Below are 24849 nucleotides of genomic sequence, written 5' to 3'. Positions count from 1 at the left end.
CCCCTCTATTTCAGCAGCAAAAAATGGAAAAATAAAAGGGGTTAATATAAATGAAAAGTTGTGAAAATTAAAGCGGGAATAAAAAAGGAAACTTGTTGCATCACTAAAGAATGAAAAATATTCGTATAAGACATTGTTTTTTGTTGAAATAATAATTTCCTTTGCAAAGATCATTACAACTGACAATAAGCTCAAATCTAACATCTCTTCAGATTATTATTCTCTTCTAAAATAAAATCTAATTATATAATAGTAGTTTAAATAAATAAGGACACTAACATTTTAAATCAATATGAATAATGGTAGAGTCAGAAAATGTTTTAAAGACGGAAATTAAATTATATATTTTAAGATAATAAAAGTATATTTTTATTATTTTAATATTTTATATTTTATAATTTTTAAAATATTAAATTAAATTGTTATTATTTTTGAGATGTTAAAATGTAATATTACTATTATTCATAAATAATTTAAATAATAAATTATCCATTTCAAGGACCAGCCTCCGACAACGTTCTGATTACGCTACTGAATATGAGCAAAAATTAAATAAAATATGGGTACAAGATTATAGCTTGATTTGACAGTCCATCAAAAAAATTTCAATCAATCACACGTAAGTTGGGACCATGCACCATCACAATCTAACTTTTTGCCCGCATAAAGCATTAAACAGTATATCTAACAAATAAATTCACAAGTTCTCAAGCATTCCAAGTAAAAACCAGTGCAAATGATAGTATTCGTCGAGCAATTTTTACCATTATGCCAATCATTTTTTTATTATTAACATGAAATAAATTATTATTAAAAAAAGGAAAGACAAATTGTGCAAAAATTATAATAAAAACGATTTTAGAGCTTTTATTTCTTTTCCTTTATTAGTAAATAAATAAACATACAATTATATCATGATTTTTTAAAATTTTGTTTTAAAGCTGGTATAGTTTTTAAAGTGCAGTAAAATCAAATATTAAAAACAAATGTTGAATACAGGAACAAAGTCAGAATTTTTTTAAGGAGATTAAAATTAAATTGTAATTTTATAATAGTAAAATATAATTTTTAAATGATTAAATTAAAATTTTATCATTTTAAGGAGTGAAAATATAATTTTATCTTTATTAATTTAAAATTTTAAAAATTTTAAAGAATCTAAATATAAAATTTTCTATTTTAGAGGGTAGGCCTACCAATCCCCTAAATTTGGCCTTGGTTGAATAACATTAATTTTTTTTCTTCTTCAAGTTTTAAACATTATTAAAATTTTAAAATATTGTACTTATTCTTTAAGATTTTGTTTTTAAGCTTTTTCTAAATTAACAATGTTTGAAAAATTAACTCTCTTATTAAACATGTTCCCATTTTTAACAATATTTTATATTTTTAAAATGGGTTTTTAACAATTTTATACCTTTATTAAGAAGCCCTAAACTATATATTTTATATAACTAAACTAAAATTCCGTAATTATTATAGTCCATATTCATTATTTCTATTAAAAATCTCTTCATTTAATTAAGAGTTGACATATGATATTTTTAATAAAATAAAATAATTATTTAATATTAGATTTTCTCTCTCTCTCACTTTCTCTCTCCCCTCCATCTTTATTTTCTTCCATTATTTACGACAGCAAAATGGAAGAAAAAAAACAACTCTAGATTTAAAGGAAAAGAGAAAAAAAGTGAAAAATTGTGGGAAAGAAAGTAGAAAAGATAAAACGAAGCAATGGCCAATGGTACATTTGTTAACTATATTTTTAGATTTTATTGAATGATTTTTAATATAACATAACAATAATCAAAATTCTTTTTAAAATTAAGTATATGTTCATAATTATGATTTTTTATTACAAAAATATTATAGTATTTTTAACATTAAAATATTATAATAATAATAATACTTTTTATATTACTTAAAAGATTGTAAATTTCAATATATATTTCTATTTAAAGTAAATTTATATGACCATTAAATAATTTACTGTAAAATTATTATAGTATTGGTATTGTTCAAAAAATTAACATTAAATATTTTAACATTACTTAAAAGATTTATAATATATTGATTAAATTATTTTAATAAGGTAAAAACTATTAATATTACTAAACAAAATTATCAAGTCATTAAAACTATTAAAATTTATAGACTTCTTTTTTTTTTTTTTTTTTTTATGAATCTACCTTTTGTATTGTATTGTAGCATTTATAAGGTGAAGAGAAATCCTCGAAATTTCTAGATGTTAAATTATTATTTCCTTAATTTCGGTTCCGGGAAGGATCTAAAACTTTCATCTTTTTTCCAGAACAATTTGGAATGCAGTCAAAGCCTCGTAATATTATTGATTTTGACTACTAGATGAAAATATTATTACTAAAAACGTGTTTAGAGCCTTTTTTATTATAAAATCAATAAACATGCAAAGGGAAGAAATAAAATATGTTGACTACATATGAACGAATTATTGTCGTTTGGACATTATCACACATATTTGCTTCAATATATTTACATTCACATAGACAACATTGACCTAATAGTTTAGGTATACTTTATAAATTTTTTAAAACAATAAATATCATTCAAAAATCAAACAATTTCAAAAATATCTATGTCAACAATGAAGTAAAATAAATTGCCATACATACCATCATGTCCTTGTGTTTAAAGTTTTAACAATTTAATTAGTTTTTCCATTCAAATAATAAATATTATTTTTATTTAAGTACTTGAATTTTATTTTTATTAAAGTAGTTACCTAAAATTTTATTCGTTTATTACTTTAGGTACCAATCATTAACTCACGTTAAAAAAAACTTTACATCAATCAAATTATGATATATGACATTTTAATTAAATAAAAGATGATCTCACATTCTCTTTCCTTTCATCTTCATATATTTTTGAAAGAAATTTTTACAATTTTTGAAATAAATTCTACTTCAAATTTTTCCAATTAAAACAAACTCTCATTTTCAATATTAAAATAAATCATCATCTTAGCCAAAAGCAAACCCATTTTCAATATTAGAAACTCAAAACAGGAAAGAAAAAGAAGTAACAGAAAAGAAAACCTCCATTTTCTCCTTTTTTTTAGACCATGACAAGTTGTTTTTTTTTAGGGTTTCTTATTTCACACTTTGCTAAGAAGATGATGAAGGAAGGGAGGGGAAGGGAAGGGAAGGAAAGAGATAGAATCTTTTATTTCTAATTTAATTTTATTTAATGTTAATTTTTATTTTTTATTTATTTAAAAATCACGTGTAATAATTTAGTTGTTTCTAAAATTTTATTTTAGCAATAATTAACTATTGGACTAGAAATGATAATGAAATAAAGTTTTAAGTGTCTACTTTGACAAAAAAAATTCAAATATTTAAATGAGAAAATTTGTATAGTTTAATTATTTATTTTTCATTTAAGACAAAGAAAAACCAAAATTTTCTTCAGTGGGGTCAGAGGCGATTCTAGGGGGCTAGCATGGCCCCGGCTCCCCCTAAAATAAAAAATTACCATTTAAGTTTTCTATTTTTTTTTTAATTTTAAATTAGTAAAGGTAAAATTACACTTTGGCTCTCCTTAAAATTATAAAAATTTGATTTAATCTTTTAAAAATTATAAAGATATAGACTATAAAAAATTAAAATTTTATTCGGCTCCTATAAAATTGTTCTGCCTTCGCCCCTAAGTGGGGTGTCTTTGCACTTGTACAACATGATTAATGAAATCTCAACTCTATTTTATTTTACTTTTCTTTACATAATTGGAGTGAAGAGTGGAGTTATTTGAGATTAAACTCAAACTCTCAACTTAAAACATAATACTCTTATCACTAAATCAATAAGCTGGCAAGTTTTGATTTTATAATCAAACAACGAATCATATTTAAGCTTAGTCATACATAATAAAGTCGGAGTGATCAAAATTAAAGAGAATATAATTTTTTGCTCCTAAACTTAGTAATTAGGTCTATTTTGGTACTTGTGTGTTTCTTTTTTATTTATCTATTTTTGTTCTTGAACTTGCAACTAATTCATTTTTATTTGGTAAACTTGATTTTGTCATTTAATGATGTGATTAGTGTTACTGGAATAAGATTGGATCGAACAGATCAAGAATTGATTAATATAATGATTTGAATAAAATGTTGAATCAATTGACTCATAAACTACTAGCAATGGGTAAAAATCAAAAACTGGAATAAAGATTGACAGTTAAAAACCAATTTAATATTTTTTTTACATTTTTAAACTTTTATGAATTTTTAATTATTGTTAGTTCAACAGTCAAATTAATTGAACTGGTTAAATTGGAAAAAAGTGGTCTAACATGCTTAATTACTAGTCCAATTATTAAAATTTTCAAGTAATGTTGTGGTATAACTTTTATATTTTTTTAAATTTAGAGACCAAAATGGACCTAATTATCAAGTGTTAGTGTCAAAGTGGACAAAAATAGTATTAGTTCCAAAGTGGCAAAGTGAATCTGATTACAAGTTCAGGGTTAAAAATTATATTATCCCAAAATAAAAAATATCATCAACAGCGTACATTTATCTCTTTAAAAAGAAAAAATTTCATCTGTACTCTCAAAGCTTAGCAAGCAAGCAAGCAAGCAATTCCATAGCCTGGAAAAATCCCCACCATGGAAACGCCTACAGATGAACACGGCAAGCTCAGTGAACCTTTCCTTACATCCTCTCCATCAAAGGGTGGTTTCAGAACTCTACCTTTCATCTTAGGTTCGTTGCCCCCCCCCCCAAAAAAAAAAACTTTACACTCAATGGTGATTTTATGTATATATTTTTAATTTCATGCAACTTTGTGAGTGACAGCAATGGAGGCCTTTGAAAGGGTGGCTATCGTTGGGATAACTACGAATATGATAGTGTATTTGACGGAAGAATTCGGCATGGAAACCGCAACAGCAGCCAATGTGATATTCGTTTGGTCAGCTGCCACCGGTTTCACACCCATCATTGGTGCTTTTATTGCGGATTCTTATATGGGAAAGTACCCTATGATCGGAATCGGAACCATTATTGGTTTTCTGGTAATAAATCTTCTTTAAAACCCTCGAACTTTCTCTGTCATTTCAGCTTCCCTGTAGATTGTTCTTACCAATGCCGTTTTCTTTGAACTACTCTCAAGGCATTAAACTCTTAACTTTAGGTTTTTATAGCTAAACTTTAAAATCATAAAAATATATATTAAAATTATTACTGTACATGATTTTCCACAGCATCAAATGAGCTATTAAAATAATTTTAAATATCACAAATTTATAAAAATTAGAATACGAATAAATTTTTAAAATATTGATCCACCTTATTAATCATTAAAATGTTGATAGGAGCTCACTAATTAAATTCTTTCTTAAAGAAAAACACTTACAATGCCCGACGTGTTAAATAAATTTTTTGAATAATTTAATAACTTAAATAATTTTTTGAATAATTTAATAATCAAAACAAACACATAACCTTACCGTTTTAATATTCCTTGGTTAGACCCTAAAAATATATATAGTCCATATGTTGGGATATTGAAATAACGTAGTCATTTTATCAGAACTCAGCTTGAATTTGTTGAACAAAAATATTTAATTAGATTTAGGTATATATGTATGATATAAATATGATATTAAAAATTCAACTTTTTAGTTTTTATGCCCAAATCCAATTAAATATTTCATAACAAGTATTATGCGAGTATATGTAATATAATCCTATGGCCATCGGAACTTCTCTAACCAGGAGTTCCTCATAAAAAAATTCAACTTTTTATGGGGAGATGTAGTGCCAAATCTCTATTAACCATCTTTTTATTCATGTTAGGGGATGATTCTATTATGGTCAACAGCTATGATTCCACAAGCAAGGCCATACTGCGACCAATTCAACACCATCTGTGAAGCCCCAGCAATACCCCAACTTGTACTCTTATATTTTTCACTAGGCCTAATCTCTATCGGAGCTGGTGGCATAAGATCGCCATTCATGGCCTTCGGTGTAGATCAGTTGGATGAGAGAAACAACTCGCACAGTTTCTTCAATTGGTGCTATGTTACACTCATGTTTTCATCTCTAATCGCTGTAACTTTGATTGTTTATATTCAAGATAACATGGGGTGGAAAATGGGTTTGGGGGTACCTGTAATGCTGATGTTCCTTTCAGCTTTTTCGTTCTTCTTAGCATCTTCATTTTACATCAAGTTGAAGCCTAAGGCAAGCTTGCTCACTGGTTTGGCTCAAGTTATAGTGGCTTCTTTCAAAAATAGGCACATTGAGTTACCCTCCCATGCCACAAATGAAGTTTATTATGTCAGAGAGGGATCGATGCTTCAAGTGCCAAGTGAAAAACTAAGGTACTAGCATCACAATATATATTGTGTATTTTAACTAGATCATCTTTGTCCATTGTATTTTGTTTGTAATCTGTCCAGGTTTCTGAATAAAGCTTGCATGATAAAAAATCCTCAAGAGGACTTAACCTCGAAGGGAAATGCTTCAAACCCATGGAGTCTTTGTACAATAGATCAAGTAGAGGATCTAAAAGCATTGATCAGAGTAATGCCGCTTTGCTCCGCAGGAATTATACTGTCCGTAACCGTTAATCAAGGCTCATTGATGGTAATTCAAGCAGGAACCATGGACAGACATGTAACTTCAAACTTTGAAATTCCAGCAGCTTCATTCAGCTTGTTTATGATGATCTCTGTGGTTGTATGGATCGCATTCTATGACCAGATAGCTCTTCCTTTAGCTTCAAAGATTAAAGGAAAACCGGTTCGTCTCAGTTTAAAACAAAGAATGGGGATTGGTCTTCTTTGCTCTTGTGCATCCATGGTAGCCTCAGCATTTGTAGAGTGTACTCGGCGGAAAATCGCGACGGAAGAAGGATTTTCTGATGAACCGCAAGCCGTTGTGCATATGTCTGCACTATGGGTACTGCCATTTTATGTCCTAGCTGGCTTGTCTGAGGCTTTCAATGCAATTGCACTGATTGAATTCTGTTACTCCAATTTACCGAAAACCATGTCAACCATTGCGGCCAATGTTAGTGGATTGGGAGGCTTCACTGGGAACCTGGTGGCCAGTTTAATAACAAGCATGGTTGACAATGTTACTAAAAAAGGAGGGGAAAGCTGGGTTTCGAGTAATATGAATAAAGGGCATTATGATTACTATTATTGCCTTCTTGCTGGCTTGAGCATGCTTAATTTTGTGTACTTTCTGGTTTGCTGCAAAGCTCACGGTCCTTGTCATGGAGATAACGAAAACGAGGCCGAGAACTCAGGATTAGGAGATCATGAGAGTATAGATGATTGTTAAGTTTCTCGGAATATACGAGCACTTCAGTTAGGTATGTGTGATGTCGAACGAAAACCTTTCTGTATTGACCGAGTACATAGAAATAAAAGCTTTAAGAAAAAATATGAGCCTCTTGTCGTACACGGATGTCAAATACAGTAATTCGAGAAAAATGAAAAGCCGGAACAATATAGCACAAATGAATAAGATAGATGCCAGGTAACAATATGATCATCCTTTCCTAACCAGGACCAACCAAAATCAGCAGGCAATGCAGAAATGGGAAAAAAAAATATGCTGTACAAAGATTCTGTGTTGATTTTTAATTTTTCAAACGTAAAACGTTTTGAACAAATATTTTGATTACTTGGGAAAGGACCGACACTCACCCTGACGTCCAAAATCAAGTCCTTTCAAACCCGGAATTTCATGCAAGCGGAGCAATAACATCTAAGTTATTCTTCATCAACCATTTTTGGGGATAGAAGGAATTAGATTCGATATTAACCTCCCAAACCATGATTCTCGAGCAGTTCTGCGGTAAGCCTTCCATCTGGCTTTCATCTTCCACGACTTGTTCAATAATTGAGCTTGCCTGCAAATTCAAATCAATGAGTTAAACGTTAGTATCAAGCATTTCAACAGAAGTTATGTTGCAAGAGACTCTTCCAAGGGGTTAATTGACTAACTTGGAAGCCATCTTTGACTGTCTCGAGTTGTCTAATCTGTTCAAGAGTGGGTCGATGCCATCGTCTTGGATCCCAGAGTATGGTACTATTGAAGGCAAACCCCGGCATTTCAGCATGGAATCTTCTGTATCTCTTGCTTAGTTCATTTAGGTGCCATCCAATGACTTTAGTTCCATTACAAACAGGGCCTTCCAGTGTAACTCTATCGTTGTCCTGTGTTTGTTTGGCCACGGTCCATGTCCCGAACTGCCTATAACAAAGGCCATAGAAAAATAAACTGCTGTAATAGGCACAAGTAAAAGGGAGAAGGAGATCACAGCAATGAAACCAAAAATAAATAAGCAAAGTGCAGACAAAAGCCAAAGTGGAGGCATTTAGCAGTCAACTTTTTTGCTAACATGTATGTATATGAGATCGTCTTAAGGAAGCCTATCTCGAGTCGAGACATGATCACATGGCATAATCAAGAGACAAGTAATGATTCTCACACTTTCACCGAACGCTTGAAAAGGAAGAACAAAACAAGCCATGATCCAAAACAAGCCATGATCTAAAATGACGTCACCAGATTTGCATTACAATATCAAGCAAGAGATATAAGTATTTACCTAATATGCCTCATTTGCTGGAAGAGATCGATTGAATAGACATTATACTCATCGGCAAAGTAGACAATTCCATCAAGTCGATGAGTTTCAATGTGAGATAATGCCACATTTCTTTGATGAACATTTCTGTCTTTTATATCGGTCAGATTCTTTTTGCAAACAAGATGCCTATACATAATGCCACTCTTTCTTAGGATATTGGCTGTTTCCTCGGACTGTGAGGTCATCTCCACAACTATCCACAATAATGGAGGTTGAACTAGCTTTAATGTGTATGCCAAGCGGTTTAGATAATAGGCTTGATGCGGTCGAGCATGTGTTGGAGTTATAACAATCAAAAGCTTCCGGGATCCCAGATTTATATCTTGAGGAAGTGATTGATTAGTCAGGGCATTATCTAAATTCCCTTCAATCATTCCCTGTCTTTGCACCAATGCATGTGGATTCAATGTGACATTGTTTTCAACCTCAGTGTCATCCGCCATTGATGTCACATTCCTTTCTGAACCATCATGCATATGGAAACTTGCAAAAGTCGGTTCTACCTCGAAAGCAAATGCTTGTTGCTCTGAAATGAGGTTCATATAAGAAAAGCCTACGGAAACGAATGATGTCAATCCGATAACAAAACCGAGTAGGAAACAAATGAAGAAATGAAAAAGAGCCCTCCTCCATACTTGTCCTTTGTGTTTCAGATTCGGCCTATCAACAGGCCTAGTAGTTCTCGGCGAAAAAACACCGAACACCAATGCTTGAGAATCTGATAAACCTATAAGAGAAGATAACAAGCCACCAGTCTGCGGCATTGTCGACTTCGACAGAGGAGAAGGAACTGAACGTTCAGCCTCCCCTGTAACCGGAGTCCCCGGTCGAGGCACCGGAGACAGTGTTCTTCTAATTGATGCCATCAACAAATTCAACACTAATATGATGAAACTCCTTAATCAACAAAGAATCACCATAAGACAGCAACCAAATTTATTACAGAGCTCATTCTAAACATGAGTATGCACTAACTGCTCCTTTCTGCAACAATCAAGAGTACCAGATACATTCAACGAGCCGAGTTCAATCTAAAAAAAAATAATTACAACTTTCCCTTTCATCTAATACAGTGTTGCTGAATTAACTATCAGTAATTCCAAAGGCACCACCAGAGTTGAATACAAAAAATGAGGTTCCAAAAGAGAATCTAATGGAAAGGGTAACCAATTTACCTTCCAATGGAGAATGGGCCTTCGATTTTCTTTCAAAAAAGTCACAAAGATGAGAGAACCAGCATCATCTCCGAGCTTCTTTTCTTTTACGAACAAAATAAAAGCATAAGCATTTTTGGATCTTTCTTTGGGTTAAACCAAAGAGAAGATGTTGATTGTTGGGTGATCTCCGTAATGGCCTTTGGCTCTTGAGAGTTGAGAAAGGAGAGAGAATTAACTGTAGTTCAGAGAACACACAGTCTTTGGTTTCTTCAATCACAAAGATTTTCAGACATGACACGATAAATTTATGTTTTTAATTTTTTAATGGACACCTTTTACGTGACCGACGGACGGTAGTACGTATATGATTGCGGTGTAAAATGCACGTGATAGCTGGAAAATGCTTCAATGGACCCACCAGCTCTAACCCAAATGGAATTTTTGATAATTGATTTCTCCAATAAAATCTACTTCAATTTTTAGTAGTTTTGGGACATTCCCAGTACGTTTAATTTTATTTTATTTTTGTAAAATATATGTTTAAAGGTGAAATACTTTTTAATATTTCAAAAATTAGTTAAATATATAATATTATTTACATGACAATTCACGTGTATATTATATTAGTAAAATTAATAAAATGTTAATTTTTGTTATTTTAAAGTATTTTAATAAAAATATAAATTTTAAAATTAAAAACTAAAAACTAAATAGAAGGTTAAGATATTTTTTTATAAAATTGAAAGATAAAATAAATTTGTTCAAACTAGCACACGTTGATACGAGTTTTGAGGATAGCGATATAAGGAGTTTGTGAAGATCTTGGCTATTGAACTATTGAGAAGCGAGGAAGCACGTAGTATTTTTATTTATATAATTTTTTTATGTCCGAGCCCCTATTGTCATTGATTCAATAAAGAGTCGAAATGTTTTATCAAAAATAATAATAATAAAGAGTCGAAATGAAAAGATTAAATATAGCAATAGATAGTCTAATTGTTATCATAAATTTTTATTTTTATTTTAGTTTGTTTAAAAAGGAAAAAATTAAATGGCCCAAAACAAAAAATATGGGGATCAATTGTATAATATAATTTAAAATTTTTATTTAAAACGATAATTTGACATACCAAGTTAGCTTACCATTACACCATTAATGACAATTAATAGCTTAGTGACTAAAATGTTACAACACAATTACGTAAGTGACTAAAACATAATATTTTAAACATATGTGATTAAAATGTAACCTAAGATAAACAAAATTAACTAGTTCAATAGTTTACCTTTTAATATAATGATACATAAAATATAAATTAACTCAAAATTTTAAATAGTTAATACAAATAAGAGTATTTTAATAATTTATACTTCAAAACACAAAAGTCACAAGTATCTAAATCTCGGTTTTTGTATTTAATCAACCTCAAAAGTCAGGTATTTAGAAATGCTTTTGGATGAATTTTTTTGTTTTTTGCACTCCAATAGCAATGCTGAACACACAGTAATTTCTTGGTTTTCAGAAAGTATAAGGGCTAAACTAATGTTACTCGACAAACTTCTTGTATAAGGATTAAATTGTGACAAATTAAAGTAGAATGACTAACATATCAGTTTTAGTAAAGTATAAGGATGAAATGCAGAGTTATACAAAAAATTAAGCACGTATTTAGTAAAAATGCAAAACAAATTAAACTAGCTAATAGGTAGTAGAAACCGGCATTAATGGAAGCAAAGCTGAAGCAGTGTTTGTGCCGATAGTCGTCATCTCCACATCTCTCTCAGATCTTTTACAATTCATTCTTCAATCCTCGCCTTAGCCATTAGCCATTAGCCATTAGCCAATGGCGATTATGTCTTTTATTTTCGTTTTCTTCTTTTTCTCTTCTCTACAACCGATCCTTTCTCTTTACGAAGATCAAGTAGGCCTCATGGATTGGTAATCTTTTAACTATCTCGTTTCCAATTCAAATTTAACATTAATTCTTATTAATAAATTGTTTAGTCTTCAGGCATCAGCAGTACATCGGGAAAGTGAAGCAAGCAGTGTTTCACACTCATAAAACTGGTCGAAAACGAGTCGTAGCATCCACCGAACAAAACATTATAGCTACACTCGATCTTCGCAGAGGCGAGATTTGTAAGTCCGATCTTATTCGATCACAATTGAAGTTTATCGTATTTTTATGTTGATTTATTTATTTATTTTCATCTTCAATTTTTGTTTCATTTACTCTGGTTGGTTGTTTTATTTAGTTTGGAGACATGTGCTTGGACCTAATGACGTTGTCGATGGTATTGACATTGCTCTGGGAAAATGTAAGTATGCTCGTTATCCATTTTTAGTTTGAAAGATATTTCTTATATGGCCTTAGTTTTCAATTCTTCGTTGTATTGTTTCGAGTATTCATTTTTTTCTCTTAAAGTATTAATCTACGGAGACATGATACATGAAAATCTTGAAAAAATCTTTAAAATCTGAGTAACGTAGAGAGGTTACTTGCATTGCTTGATTTATTTTCCAACTTTTGTTTGTTCAATATTTATTGGATATATTTTGTTTGATTAAATGTCTGTTTCTCCTTCTGCTATCAGTAAGGAAAGTTGTGAACTTCTTGCTTCTATTAACTGATTAAGTTTTGAATAAATTTAATTCTTGCAGATGTCATTACCCTTTCATCAGGAGGAAGTATTTTAAGAGCATGGAATCTTCCTGATGGGCAGATGGTGTGGGAATCTTCACTTCATGGTCCAAAGCACTCAAAACCACTGTTGTTAACGGTTAGCATTAGAATTTTCATTTTCCAGAATCTTTCCAATTAACATTGTTTTTGCTTCTATCTTTTTGACACTGTCGATCTGTTTTCTGTGGATCATGGTTACTGAAATTTGGACCTTTCAATGCTATATTTGTTATTCTGTAGCACAATTATAATTGTTTCATTAGATTTTCGTTCTAAAAGATATATAGTTGTCTGGTAGCACGTACAAAAGAAATAGGCTAGTTTATGTAAAGAAGTGTGCTTTGTTGAACATTAAGTATTGTTCGAACTTTTATCTTCTCGAAAACTTCAGATCCTGCCTTTTGACCAGCCTATTTGATTTACCATATCAACATTGTGCAGAGAAATTTGATTATTGAAAAGGACAATGTACTCATCGTTTTCAGCAATGGTCGCCTTAATGCTGTTTCTTGCATCGATGGTGAGGTTCTTTGGAAGAAGGATTTTGAAGAAGAAAGGTTAGTCCAAATAAGAAGTTTAATATTTCAACAGCTTTCCTCCTCCACTCACTCCCCTTTGAAAATAACGCATCATTGATGTACTATGTTGCCATGTTACTTGCAGCCTTGAGGTTCAGCAGGTAATTCAGCCTCCTGGCAGTGGTTTCATATACGTTTTAGGATTTGCTGCATCATCCCAGTTTGAGATGTATAAAATCAATGCCAAGAATGGAGAGTTGCTGAAACATGAAAGCACAGCCTTCTCTGGCCGGTTTACGGGAGAAGTTTCACTAGTTTCTAGTGAGACAGTTGTGGCTCTAGATTCCACAGGGTCAATTTTGCTAACAATAAGTTTTCACAATGGAAAAATTAGTTCTCAACAGACACCTGTTTCAAATCTTTTAGAGGATTCTCCGGGACTGGCAGTCATAATACATCCATCAGTCACAGGAATATTTGCAATTAAAACTGATGCAGCTACTATATTTATTAGAGTGATAGGTGAAGGCAAGTTAGAAGTGGTGGAAAAAACAAATCATGAAACAGTCGTTAGTGATGCTCTCTCAATCTCTGAGGGCCAACAAGCATTTGCATTGGTTCAACATGCAGGCAGCAGTATTCATCTCACAGTCAAGCCAGCACATGATTGGGATAGTAATTTGCTTAAAGAAAGCATTAAAATGGACCAGCAACGTGGGTTCGTCCACAAGGTTTTTATAAATAATTATATCCGAACTGATAGGTCTCATGGATTTCGGGCTTTGATTGTGATGGAAGATCATTCATTGTTGTTATTACAACAAGGTGCAATTGTCTGGAGCAGGGAAGATGGTTTGGCATCAATAATTGATGTAACTACTTCAGAACTCCCTGTGGAAAAGGCTGGTGTATCTGTCGCAAAAGTGGAGCTCAACCTCTTTGAATGGCTTAAGGTATGGAACATAAAATCTTTTAAGTTGATTTCAAGAATGTTATGATTTCAACAATGTGGTTTTGACAAGGTGCTCTTTTTTTCTTAAGGGACATGTGCTGAAACTGAAGGGAACACTAATGCTTGCAACCCCTGAAGATATAGCTGCCATACAACATATGAGGTTAAAAAGTTCTGAGAAGAGCAAAATGACCCGAGACCACAATGGCTTCCGGAAGCTGCTGATAGCACTAACAAGGGCAGGGAAGCTTTTTGGCTTGCATACTGGAGATGGACGCATTGTCTGGTCTCACTTGCTACAGTCTCTACACAAGTCGGAATCATGTCGACAGCCAATAGTACTTAACTTGTATCAGTGGCAGGTTCCCCACCATCATGCTTTGGATGAAAATCCATCTGTGCTTGTAGTTGGAAGGTGTGGTCCAAGTTCAGATGCACTAGGTGTACTTTCTCTTGTTGATTCTTATACAGGAAAGGAGTTTAGTTCTTTAAGTCTTGTTCATTCCGTTGCGCAAGTTATTCCGCTGCCATATACAGATTCAACAGAGCAGCGACTCCATCTCCTAATCGATGCCGATAAGCATGCACATTTATACCCCAAAACTCCTGAGGCTATTGATAGTTTCCAAAGTGAGTTTTCAAATGTATACTGGTACTCTGTCGACGATGATAATGGTATCATCAAGGGGTATGCTTTGAAGACCAAGTGCAGTAGCAATGTGGCTGATGAGTTCTGCTTTGACTCTAGGGAGTTGTGGTCAATTGTGTTGCCCTCTGAATCAGAAAAGATCATTACAACTGCCACTAGAAAGTTGAACGAGGTAAAGTGTTTTCCTCCTCCCCCATGGCTTTTCTCCAAGATTTTTGCTTAGTGATGTGGTTAATGGGGTTATGGAAGATAGGTAAATATGGTTACTTCCCAACGGTGTCATGTGGTTAATGCTTTATGATTCGAGTTTTACAGGCGGTACATACTCAAGCAAAGCTTATAGCAGACCAGGATGTCATGTATAAATATATATCAAGTAATCTACTTTTCGTGGCAACTGTTGCACCCAAAGCCAGTGGTGAAATCGGATCTGTTACACCAGAAGAATCATGGTTGGTTGTATATCTTATCGACACTGTAACGGGTCGTGTATTGCACCGTATGACTCATCATGGTTCACAGGGCCCTGTACAAGCTGTAAGTTCTCATTGGCTTTCTCATATTGATGTCATTATTAGCTATCAAAAGGTATGTAGTTGATGATGTTCGTTCTGTTTATTGTAGGTTTTAAGTGAGAACTGGGTAGTCTACCACTATTTCAACCTTAGAGCACATAGATATGAGATGTCGGTCATCGAAATTTACGACCAGTCTCGAGCTGTAAGCATATGAAGTCGACTAGTTTATGTTGAATTTGCAAGTAACTTTACTTAAATTTATCATTTCCAAACACTATCCACAGGACAACAAAGATGTTTGGAAGCTTGTTGTTGGAAATCACAACCTTACTTCACCGGTTTCTTCATATTCTCGAGCAGAGGTCATAACGAAATCACAGTCCTACTTTTTCACCCATTCATTGAAAGCTATAGCAGTGACATTAACAGTAAAGGGTATAACTTCAAAACAGCTTCTCATTGGTACGATTGGTGATCAGGTTCGTTCAATCATGGAGTTGCCTTCTTCATTTCTACACTATAGTTATTTCATGTTTTCTTCTTAAAGATTTAAGAGATTTGCTGTTTTCTACAAATGGTAGCAATGTATTAAGCGTATGTATTATAGGTTTTGGCACTGGACAAGCGTTTCCTGGATCCACGTCGATCAGTTAACCCCAAACAAGCAGAGAGAGAAGAAGGCATTATACCACTAACAGATTCATTGCCAATCATTCCTCAGGTTAGTTACCCGTATTTGTTCTCACCCTGGCCAGCTTATTCTTTGTTTCTTTTATATATGAAGATATTTTTTTTCTAAACAACCTTTTATAACAATAAATAAGATGTAGGTATAAATATATGTGTAACTATAAAGTAATATTAAATTATTATAATACATACAGATAAAAAATCAGAAATGAGTGGAACTAAAATTTAAAATTGAAGACCTACATATACACAATTACATATGATGAGACTCAAACTCAGTTCTTAGCTTTTGTTAACGGTGCCAAGTTTTTATTTACAGTAACATAATAAAATCTTTTACCTGTGGTTGCATGCCATTTAAATATATAGATCTATATATTAGTATGAATATAAATTTATATATATATATGGTTTATTGAGATGTTTCTTTACTATTCAATTAACCTAATAATGACAAGAATACTATATATAAAAATATCTAAAACATGATATGATACGAGAAGTAATAAATACAACATAAATACATAAATGTTTAAAAATTTATATAATACAAACTATAAATAACATCAAAATGTATAAAAATATAAAACATTTTAAGCACAGTACAATAAAATGCATGAAATGCCAAGGCATATGCATATGCTGAACTGGCCGACCATGAGCACTTTCTGAAGTGATGGGGGTGTTTTGATTACTTATTTTCTTTCTCCAGTCTTATATTACTCATAGCCTTAGAGTGGAAGGTCTTCAAAGTATAATAACAGTGGCGGCGAAGCTAGAATCAACAACACTAGTGTTTGCACATGGATTGGACCTGTTTTTCACACATTACGCACCTTCAAGGACCTATGATTCACTCACTGAAGATTTTAGTTATGCCTTGCTTCTCATTACAATCGTGGTGCTTGTAGCCGCAATCTTTGTTACTTGGATTTTATCTCAGAGGAAAGAACTACAAGATAGATGGAGATAATAAGAAGCAAGTCCCCGCACATTACAGTTTCCTACTGAATTTTCCTTTTCCTTTTTCTTTTTTAGATTTGCGGACGACTTAGATTTATGATTTGAATGCTATTTTTTTATTCTGAAATTTTTGTAAATCCGAAATTAGGAATTTAAATAACGATGATAATAATATTATGATCATTATTTTGTGGTTTTGATTTTCCGTTTGTTGTTAAGCTCAACCAGTATTGTTGTTATTACAACAATCGAAAAGGCATAGTTTTTCCTTTTAACTTAAAAAGGGTTATGAGTAGAAATAGGTATTGTTCATTGATACTTTTTGAAATTTTTATGTCTAGAGTGCAATTGAGCTGAGTCAAACCTGGATACTAACAAATCTGAACTTGAGCTCAACTTTATAATATATATTAAAAGCAATAACATAATGTAATAATATACAATATTTAAAATATATATTAAAAATAAAAACTTCAATAAAATTTACGAGCCGTTCGAACCGAGTATTATTAAGCTCAAATTCGACTTATAGCTTTAAATTGATAATTACCGAATCAAGTTCGAATTTTTTAATCAAACTTGAATAATTTGTGATAAGTATCAATGCCACATTTACATCCTTATTTGCAGCCAACCAATTTGTGATTAGAAATCCATAAGTTTTGGTTTAAAACAAGATTGCTTGCACTTCAAATATAACTCAAGACAACCCTCTAATTCCATAAGTCAATTGCAAATTCCATAATATAACAGCCATAGGCCTAACAGTCTTCAAAACTTGGAAAAGAATTTCATCATATACATTATATCACAATAAAATTAATATTTGTCATAAAAGAAGAAAACCAAATATATACATATATTTAATAGAAAAGTAAAATATATACATATTCAAGAAAAAGGTATACAAGTTAGTCACCAAAAAATATGTAACAAAAAAAAATTGATGATTCACATACTACCAGTACGAGATCTTGCGGGATTGGTTTTTGTTGATTTAATTTTGGCCATGTCAACCAGGTCTCCAAATAGCCTATCCTCTGGTTTTGAAGGCCTGGTTGGTGGGTTGTAAGATGAAGTGGAACCATTGTCGTCTCTGATGGATAGCCCATACATTTGCTGATCAAGATATTGTTGTTGTTCACCATAACCGCTGCAATATGGTACTGTTTGGTGGCCACCATACATTTGTTGAGGAGGATACACTGGAGCCATTGCCTGGGGAACTACTGCCATTTGTGGTGGAACCATGCTGATATTATATTGCGGTCCCTGGACTTGTTGGGGAGGGAAAACAGCAGGCTGTTGCTGATTATTAACTGCCGATAAATGACTGGTTGTGATTGGCTGAATGTATATACCCACCACTTGTTCACTTCCCATAGGTTGAGGTCCTAAGGGAGGTTGGCCGTGTGTTGCAACAACTTGAGTAACCAGTGGCTGGGGAAACTGAGGAACTGTGACTGGGCCAGGGTCTGCCGCTGATGCTTCCCAGGGTGGCGGTGGTAGTGAGCTACTACTCGGGGCACCTTCTCAACATACAAAAAAAGAAGCATTCATTAATTCTAACATAGTATTAGTAGTAGCAGAAGCTTAAAATGCTACTAAAATGAATTTGTTGAGAAAAAGATCGTTACGATATATGTATGTTAATGATTTCCTCGAGTGAAATCTGGAATGAAAATGGTCTTTGCCCAAAGTAAAATGCTCTGCTAAGAATAAAAAAGCATAGTATAAACTGAAACAAACCATAGACGGGTGACGGGGACTGCTGTTGCTGCTGCTGCTGAACCAGCTGATTGTTCCAGGCAGGACCTGAGCCCTGAGCAAATGATTGCTCATATCGAGGTAACCTGATGTTTGGTGCATTTCCATTTTGCTGCTGAATTTGAGGAGCCAAAATGTTCTGCTGCTGAATTTGAGGAGCCAAAGGATATAGTGGTCCGGACAAACCTGAAGATTGGGTGTTTACAGAATTAGAAGTGTTGTTACTGTTAGGAAACATATCAAAGAGTACGAGGGCCATTTGCTGTGATGACGCAGGAGTATTTTGTTGTGGTTCTCCCACAGGAACAAGGGCAAGTGAATCATCTGCCTTCGGCATATTGTAGTCATCACCACTAAGAAGGTCCATTTTGGGATTTACTGGTGCCGGAGGAGTTGAACCGTTAGTTGCAGGGGCTTGAGAATTTGTGTTGGAGATAGATCTGAGAAGAATCTTTTTTGTTAAAGCTCAAACTACCGGAAACATCTAATTAAGGATTTCAGATAACTTGGAATTAAATGAATCTCAATGTCAGTCCTAGCAACCTAAATTTGATAAGCAACTCACTCTCTCCTCACAGAGAAATGCGCAACTAATAACTATATCTGAAAATGCTCAAAAAGCTTCCACTTAAAACAATATCAAGCACCTGAAGTGAGGAAACTATTTCAAAAAAATCCAGCAACTAGATTTTGTCAAGGATTCGTGTAAGAAACTTGTAACTAAGTTCCAGGGTAATGCTTAGGACAAGAAGACATGCATGATAGACATTATTGCTCTTAGAAATATTCTATCATTTCGTATAACACAAAAGACCAATAATTTTGAATTTTGATCACCAGATCCCAGGATATAATAGTCCAGCTTAAAGAAGCATAATTACCTTCTCTCAGACTGTTTGCTGTTGCCCACGGTATCAACTAGGCCACCAGTGCTATTCACAAGTTCTCTTGCAGCTTCAGGCTTAGATTTGTCTGCTTGATAAGTTCCTGAAGCTATCGCTTCATGCTTTGCCAGTATACGCTGCAAATCATCATTCAATGCTAAACCTTGACATAAGAGTGATTCATCCCTACAAGAGAGACAAAGGTTTATATGAAAAAGATATTTCTTACAATTTCGTCTGCGATTCCACGGATGTTAAACTAACTACCAATGCAACTCATACACCATACATTCAAGAATAGATGACAATGTCATGTGGAAATTGAATAGAAATGCACATAAAGGTATTCAGTAAGGTAATCACAGAGAGGTTCAAGCAAAAAAGGAAAAGAAAAGAAATTAATCCTTTCACAGACTGCTCTGGTAGCTAGCCAGAAAAGCATTAAAAGGAATATAATTGAATAAAATAATGAAATCCTTTGATCTCAACAGTCGGGATTCCATTCCCTCTTTTCAGTCATGCATTTTACCAAGTGATACTGCACAATAACCTAAAGGGTCAGGTAATACAAAATGGAATGCAACAAAGAAGCCCCCGGGAAAGAATGTCAGGACCATGACAACAAATGATAACATCAAATCATCAAACTATAGAAATGTACTAAGTAACTAGGAAGGTAATGGTAAAAGTGTTAAGAACCGACCTAAAACCAATTGTCAGTAACTCTCACTCACATGTAGCTTAACGAGTTCTACATGTGGACAACCTCACGTGTTTAGGCAGAAACAAAAGAAGACAGATGGCCTCTGCTACAATATTAAGCATCCAACTAAAAATCAATCGGCAATAGGTGGAGAGATCCAACATGAATAGAAGACTAAGGAAATCTAAGACTTAACATATGTAGGATAACACCACTTTAACAGGGTGTCCTTACGTTGTTGAATTAACAAGGTGTACAACTCTTTGCTTGTAGGCACGGCACTGCTCCACTAAGTCAATAATCACCTCCTGCTTAAGTCCCTGAAATTGTAGAACGAAAGATCAGTGAACATGCAAATAGAAAATGAAGTTTAAAAAACCATAATATTCAAAATAAAGATTATTAGACGATTTAGCAGTGTCAAACTTTCATGAATTTTGAAACGTTCTTCATTATCAGAGTTGGCAAAACATAAAGTTTACACTGAAAACTGGTTCACAATCTGACAAATTGGAGCATAGCCAACCAAATCACCACACAAATCAGTTATATTACAACTTCGATAGTAACTTTAAATCCAATTAATAACTTGTCACTGGGAATCCACATCACTATGCACTTGTGAGAACACGAAATAGTTCTAGCAAGTAAACAAAATATATCACTTTTCTCTACATTTCAAATTGTGAACCTACTAATTCCAAAATAAAAAATTGAGAACCCATACCTCTTTGTTTGCAGGATCTAATGCATTTATCATTTCTGAAAGGACATCCACAATACCCCGTGCATTCTGAATTTCTGTCACACTGATAAAAAAAAACTCCAGTTAGAACACTAGAAGCATGATCAATGATAAAGTACCAAGTAGGAACGATGAATTAGGAATGTAAGTCGCTATCAATAATATGACAGAATAATAGTCCATACAAAATTTTCAACTATTATAACTACTCTAATCTGTGGAAAGTCCCTACTGCTCTACCTCAACAAGGAAAGGGCAATTACTGATCCGAGTACAAAATAACCATGTTTAACAGCTAAGGACATGGAGCATAATTCACCAAATTGAGAAGTTAAAACAAATACAATTTTTTTTCACTCAATAATTCATTTTGATCCATCTTTACTGTACATTAAGTGAACAAAAAGTTTGTTCTGACAATTACTCCTGTTGTAATATGGAAAAAGTAAAATTAAAAAAAAAAAGAGCCATATGTTCTTATTAGAATGGAGTACTATCCTCATTAAATAATTGAACCTTACTGTAATACTCAGAAGAAAGAAGACATTTATTTCAACAAGCTTTTTAGTTCAAATAATAGATAATGAAGAATTTATTACGAGCAGCAGACTTTTGCTTAATCATTACTGCAGAACAGTTTTCTACAAAGACATCATTAAGAGATTTTCCTTTAAAGAAATTTGGCAATGTTACAACTGAGGAACCAAAAGAATACCTCAGGGTTGGGAAATCGGGCTCTGCAGAAGACTCAACTCTCTCTACTCTCTCTTGCCTATCAGGATTACGAATACTTTGGGGATAAGACAAAGGTTGTGTTTGAGGAGTAAATACAGGAGCAGAGCTCTCATTCTTCTCAGGGAATACTGCCCCAGCACGCTGAAACAATAAACCAGTTTGGGTCAGAGAAAAAAGAGGGAAAAGGCCAAATTATGTGAAATTGCTACTTGCATAACAGCATGCACAACGGTATCATGAACAAAATATAGCATACGAGTAAATGGATCCTAAGAAATGCAGTTTGAGATGAGAGACCTCAGTAGACATACCAATAACTCTTGGTATGCAACATGATATTGTGGATATCTTGAATTTGCACCATAAGCCTCTTGCCAAGTGTCAATCAGAGCCAATATCTTTTCTTTGACATGAAAATCAGGCTACAATTGAACAGTACAAAAGCTGAGAACACATTTTACTACGAGAAAATAGATCCATAAGGATGTTACATTTACTTACCTTTTTCCTGACCATTTTAATCATATCACTGAGAACATCTCTCTCTGCAACATGCATATGGACAATGTCCCCACAGTTTTTTACAATAGTCTCTAGTAGCTAGAACATAAGAAATAGATCAAAATTGAACAAATTTAGATCTATATAAGAAAAAGATGATAAAGAAAACGTGTGATAATTATAGCCGTTGATTAGTAGAAATCAATGTAAAACTTCTCAGGAGCTTACAGTTAGTGTAAGAAGTTGAACTTTAGGATTTTTATTTCCAAGCCGCTTTTTTATGCCTTTCATAACATCTTTCGCTTGCCTGATAAACAACAATCATGTTTCAATGCTTTTTTCTTAAAAGAAAGCACAAAATTCAAACATAAAACATATAAATCCAGCAAGCTTCCAGCCTTCCTCCTTTGGAGAGAGAAAATTGAAAAAAGAAGGGCCAATATTAACCAAAAAAAGGAGGAAACTAAACCTTTCAACCCTTTCTGCTTTCAAAATGCCTCAAATTAACTAGAACCCGTCCAGAGAAAATGACCACAAATGATAAACAAAAGCACTAGCATACAACATAATTATCATTAAGCTGATCATGTTTAAGGTAACTAAAAATCTAGTTCATATCTGAAAAAGGAAAATTGAAACATCAGGATAATAAGGTCACAACCAATAAAATAATCTATCACATGGTAATATTTCAACTTTGAGACAAATAGCTGAGCTCTCTGTTACCATTTACCAGACTGTCTTTACGTGAAATTAAATCCTTTATTCTCTATCGATCAACCCACTCCATATCTAAAAGCTGTATTATCACATGCATCCATGAATTAAATTACATATTGAACAAAGAGAAACCAAAAAGAAAAAGCAAACTGGTCGATCTACATAAACATCCTAAACCAAATATCTTTCATTTCTATAAAATTTATGAAAATTTCAACAACAAAAAACAATAACAAAATTCCGAAACAAGATAAGAAGCTATATTCACAATCTCGTCAATTCTTTCTTATTAATCGAATTCGACGCAATAATTCTCAAAAAGAGAGAGTTTAATTACATATTGAACAGTCAAAAGAGAAAAAGAATAAAGCAAACTGATCAATCTAGACAAACATCTTAAGCCAAATATCTTTAATTTCTTTAAAATTCATGAGAATTAAAAATAATAATAAGACACGAGACTAGATTCACAATCTTCATATAATTTCTTAATAAAATTCAGACGTAATAATTCTAAGAGAGAGAGAGAGAGGAGAAACTGGAATCCAGTGCAACACATACACAGGGTCGCGACATAGCATGTCGCAGATCTCAAGATTCCTAGCCCAATCAGGCCCGATCAGCATGCTGCTGGTTGCTTTGTCCACTATAGAGCTCACCATCTTCGTTCAGAAAAAAGAAAAGCAATTCCCGCCTAAAAAAAAGAGAAGAAAAAATCAATCCTATTCCGGCCACCGTTTGGAGAGATCGCGACGAACTGCGATACCGGAGACGCCACCAGAAAATTCAATATTTATAAAAATAAAATCAAACAGCGAGGAATCGGCAGTTCCTCTCTGTTCCCTCGCTTCTCCCACCAATTCTGTCTCTATCTCGTATAAATCGAATTTTCTTTTTTTCGTTTTTCCCATTTAGAGAAAAAAATTAAAATTATTTGAGAGGTGAAGTAAATAAAAGGGAAGGCGAATCAAAATATGTCACGTGTCGAGAAAGTACACACGTGATATATCTAGATGTACTTGCCTCGATACGGATGGTTGCTGACCGCTGATTAATATGCGAACTGTGTATTATTGTCCGCCTAAATTTGGTAATATCATTATGCACATAAAAATTGAAATAATTATCAGTCAAATTTATATTTTAAATTAATATCATATTATGTAATTAAATTTATTTTATAAAATATTTTTAATATATAAGAAATGTTGTATTCTTTTCAAAAAAATATAAAAAAACTATAATACGCTAAAAATATTACAGTAACTTTATTACACCCGGTCGAAAGGGAATATTCAAATGATGTTAAAATTTATATGATTATTGATAAAATATGAAACAATTAATCTTATCCAAAATGCCGAGAAAGGAACAAAATATTAGAAGACGAGGAATGAGGTGGCGGTTATACACGTGACTAACGAACAACTACCGAGGGATGGGGTTAAAAAAATGTAAAATGAGGGTGCCGTTTCTAACATATTGAAGTTGAAAGGGGGACACAGTAGGGACAGTGTGTGATCTAATTTAGTTTATTTCGCTGTCCATTGAAAAGACAGATTGATTTTTGTGACTATACACTTATCTATTTTTATTTGTTTATTTATTTTTAATGATTGAAAACGGTTTCCAACTTTCAAACCAAAAAGAAAACCGGCTTCCTACTCACTCCCTAAAAGATTACAAATAAAACCTCATTAAATATTATTTTCTTTAGCTAATGAGATTTTAATGCAATTGGTAAAAACCATACTCTTGCCTTTTGAATATTCAAGTTTGAAATTTATCTTATATAATTATATGTTTAGATATTTGAGTTTTTATCAAGTATGATTATTATGTATGAGATTTAATTTAGTTTGTGTAAAAATATTATAAATTTTTTTTTATTAAGAGTTAGATTATATTTTGTCTCTTTACTTAAAAATAGAAAAATTAATTTTTATAAATTAGATCAAATAACAAATCAGTCCTTTCTATTAAAAATTTTATCTAATTTTACTATTAAA

General features: G+C 32.8%; 4 protein-coding genes across 4 annotated transcripts; 2 read left to right on the top strand and 2 right to left on the bottom strand.

Moving 5' to 3' along the window:
• Positions 1 to 4536: 4536 nt before the first annotated feature.
• On the top strand, positions 4537 to 7370 carry LOC108467403 (protein NRT1/ PTR FAMILY 1.2-like). The gene is made up of 4 exons (XM_017768003.2): positions 4537 to 4744; positions 4838 to 5055; positions 5840 to 6369; positions 6448 to 7370. The coding sequence occupies exons 1-4, from the start codon at positions 4648 to 4650 to the stop codon at positions 7334 to 7336; spliced, it is 1734 nt and encodes a 577-aa protein (XP_017623492.1). The 5' UTR covers positions 4537 to 4647; the 3' UTR covers positions 7337 to 7370.
• On the bottom strand, positions 7206 to 10153 carry LOC108467404 (probable beta-1,4-xylosyltransferase IRX9H). Its single transcript, XM_017768004.2, has 3 exons — positions 8613 to 10153; positions 8005 to 8254; positions 7206 to 7910 (listed from the first exon to the last, which is right to left on the bottom strand). The coding sequence occupies exons 1-3, from the start codon at positions 9518 to 9520 to the stop codon at positions 7743 to 7745; spliced, it is 1326 nt and encodes a 441-aa protein (XP_017623493.1). The 5' UTR covers positions 9521 to 10153; the 3' UTR covers positions 7206 to 7742.
• A 1354-nt stretch (positions 10154 to 11507) lies between these two features.
• On the top strand, positions 11508 to 16985 carry LOC108469132 (uncharacterized). The gene is made up of 12 exons (XM_017770020.2): positions 11508 to 11750; positions 11824 to 11951; positions 12068 to 12130; positions 12474 to 12592; positions 12937 to 13052; positions 13159 to 13966; positions 14055 to 14786; positions 14930 to 15151; positions 15239 to 15334; positions 15417 to 15611; positions 15740 to 15853; positions 16535 to 16985. The coding sequence occupies exons 1-12, from the start codon at positions 11656 to 11658 to the stop codon at positions 16793 to 16795; spliced, it is 2949 nt and encodes a 982-aa protein (XP_017625509.1). The 5' UTR covers positions 11508 to 11655; the 3' UTR covers positions 16796 to 16985.
• Positions 16986 to 17647: 662 nt separating this feature from the next.
• Positions 17648 to 23812, bottom strand: LOC108467581 (TOM1-like protein 9). The gene is made up of 10 exons (XM_017768268.2): positions 23402 to 23812; positions 22349 to 22427; positions 22121 to 22219; positions 21931 to 22041; positions 21600 to 21760; positions 20867 to 20948; positions 20374 to 20459; positions 19434 to 19622; positions 18535 to 18992; positions 17648 to 18314 (listed from the first exon to the last, which is right to left on the bottom strand). Exons 1-10 carry the CDS (start codon positions 23500 to 23502, stop codon positions 17737 to 17739), a joined length of 1944 nt encoding a protein of 647 aa, XP_017623757.1. The 5' UTR covers positions 23503 to 23812; the 3' UTR covers positions 17648 to 17736.
• Positions 23813 to 24849: the final 1037 nt, after the last annotated feature.

Source organism: Gossypium arboreum, chromosome 8 (genome assembly GCF_025698485.1).
Source record: "Gossypium arboreum isolate Shixiya-1 chromosome 8, ASM2569848v2, whole genome shotgun sequence".
NCBI lineage: Eukaryota > Viridiplantae > Streptophyta > Magnoliopsida > Malvales > Malvaceae > Gossypium > Gossypium arboreum.
The sequence above is the reverse complement of the archived record's forward strand: the minus strand, read 5'-3'. Positions and strand labels throughout refer to the sequence as shown.